Here is a 2,500-nt window from a genome sequence, read left to right as displayed (position 1 = left end):
GAAATTGATAATAAATAGATAGCTGAAACTAATATGAACATTAAATAGTAACAAGTTATTTAAGTATAACAATGATGATAATAACAGTCAAAGTAATAATGTGATATGGGAAAGGATAATAGTGAAGATATCAGTTACCTTGCAAGAACTACAGAGGTGATGTAAATAATTATATGCCATTAGTTAAAAGTTATAAGCTATATAGACAAAAATAAAGCCGTGAATCCTACCGACTCCCGTTGGGTTGCATCGCAGAGGCGGCTTGACATGCCCAGTCCACTGTGTGGTCATCGATTTTGCTGATTATCAGCTCTAACTTCACCCCCTCAGGAAGTGGTTGAAGTAGTTCCTTGTTGACTACATACGCAGGCAAGTGTAATCCTGGATGAAAATAGCCAGAAAACATGTCGATACATACAGTAAAGAGTAAAACTTTTATTAAAGCTCAAGTGAGCCCCAGTCATAATGATTGTAACTAAATGTAACTCACTAAAATTAGCAAGAAGTGGAAGGTGGGTCTTCACTTCTGACAGGTAATGGCAAAGGGAAAAGTATTGTTCACTATTCGCCACTGATATCCGCAGATCTTGTAGAGTCTTGGGAAACATCTTCACTGCAACCGGGGTCATCTGACCGTGGAATCTGTACATCGGACATCTGTGAATGACGATATAATTTCTAATAGGACCACAATGATAACAATAACAAAAGTGTCCTGCTCAGAGTCAAATAGGGGTGGGGTTATAATATCAGTCTGTGAAATAGTATTTCATACCGTTATAATTATCATTATTGCTTTTGTTAATCGTCATTATGTTTATCTTTATCATTGATTTTTTTTTCAAATTATCATTGATTTCTTTTCTCAAATTATCATTGATTTTTTTTTCAAATTATCATTATTATTGTTATCATTACTACCACTCTTATTATTGTTATTATTGGTAATAATAACATAATTATGGACCATCTAGTGAAGGTGGGGTTCAAGGGTGATTTTCTTGTTAAATTGTTAATAGTTAAAGGGGCAGTATGGGCCAGAAGAGTGCTCTTAATTTCGAGATAATTTTGGGATTGAATTTAATATAAAAAAAGATCACCGTCACTAGGCCTTCCTAGGAAACCAACTGAGCAATAACTCTTGGTCAGACTTGACCTTGGCGAGGAAATGCATCGCATATATTTACCGGATTAGGTTAGATGCGCAGAAACAGCTTTGATATTCGTATTTCATTTACTTCATCTTACTTCATATGATACCTCTAATAGATGAAAGGATAAACACAGTAGGAAAGGAATTTGTTCATTTGTCATTAAACATTTTGTGCACCGTGTCTACGTCTACATATGAAAAAACAGCATTCCCTGTATAACGGAATGCATAATATGTTACAGTGCCTCACCCTTTATATTTATCTCGTATTATGATTGATTACCAGTACTTGGTGAGGTAGACTACCCGACCTATTTTCTACAAAAAGGTACACAGAGAATAATGCTATATGTTATTGGCATTACCGACCTGAGGTAACTCAATGTGGTGACTAAAGTATGGGCCTCTGTCAATAAATCATCTTTCTTAGGATTAATACATGTATAAGGAAATATTTCAAATAATAGAGGCGGGCATCATACTTGGACATCATATTTGAAGTCAATTATGGGGTAAGCGAGGTTTTAACTATAATGATGGATTTATAGATAGTAAAACAACAACAGTAATAATAATAATAATAATAACTAAGATCATAAGTATACTTCTCTTTATTTTAGCAATATTATTGATTTAATGTTTAGTATCACTGTCACTATCATGTTACAAACTGTCATTAAGAAGAGAGAGAAGCACTAACCTGAGCTGTTGAAGAGTGCCATCCAGACTGCCTCCTTCTGGCTTTGGCTGCCTGAACTCATGATATAGAATCAGTCTTAGCATCCATTGTTTCTCTTGGACACGAAGTAGGAGTTCTTTAAGATGCAGAACTTTCATAGGTTCACAATCAATGTATATATGAACATTTAGTTTGTTCTTATTTATATGAGGGAGCAACGATGTGTAGGCTATTGTGCGGGCATGTGTTATCTTAATGCTTTTCCCAATAGGGATTTTTTTGGCTATCAGCTTACAAAGTGTTGCATCACATTTGGTTAATTCTAAGAGATCCAGCCATTGCTCTGAATCCTGAATTCCTGACTCTTGAAGCAGAAGAACTAACTCTTCAGCTCTGTCCTCTATGAGAGCTTCATCTCTGCAGTAAAGAATACCAGTCATATGAATGAGAATATTCTGTGATCTTTTGATGAGATTAATTTCAGGTTTAGCGGATGCCTCTTCTGCTATTTCTTCAAAGACACTGTAGATACTTCTAGCTGGAACCGGAGAGTCCAGTACCTTATCCACTGTATTAAGAATGGAGCGCACCTGATCTGAGGAACAGTGATTGTGCAAAAGAGCGGTCCTAACATCTGCTTTTGTCTTTTTCTTGTCTGGGTTGTGATC

The 2,500-nt window shown here is 35.7% G+C and overlaps 1 protein-coding gene across 1 annotated transcript in view; it reads right to left on the bottom strand.

Moving 5' to 3' along the window:
- LOC122266769 (uncharacterized) overlaps nucleotides 1–2,500 on the bottom strand; it is a 5,216-nt gene that overhangs the window by 802 nt on the left and 1,914 nt on the right. The window contains exons 1-3 of the mRNA XM_086549907.1: nucleotides 1,854–2,500; nucleotides 491–657; nucleotides 231–381 (exon numbers count right to left, since the gene is read on the bottom strand). The exon at nucleotides 1,854–2,500 is cut by the window's right edge and continues 1,914 nt beyond it. Of these exons, the coding sequence (XP_086406033.1) occupies nucleotides 231–381; nucleotides 491–657; nucleotides 1,854–2,500 (965 nt within the window). The remainder of the gene's footprint in view (nucleotides 1–230; nucleotides 382–490; nucleotides 658–1,853) is intronic.

The sequence above is a fragment of the Penaeus japonicus genome, unplaced genomic scaffold (assembly GCF_977035675.1).
Source record: "Penaeus japonicus unplaced genomic scaffold, GWHDUDI00000001_assembly GWHDUDI00000022, whole genome shotgun sequence".
In the NCBI taxonomy this organism is placed as follows: Eukaryota; Metazoa; Arthropoda; class Malacostraca; order Decapoda; family Penaeidae; genus Penaeus; species Penaeus japonicus.
The sequence above is the reverse complement of the archived record's forward strand: the minus strand, read 5'-3'. Positions and strand labels throughout refer to the sequence as shown.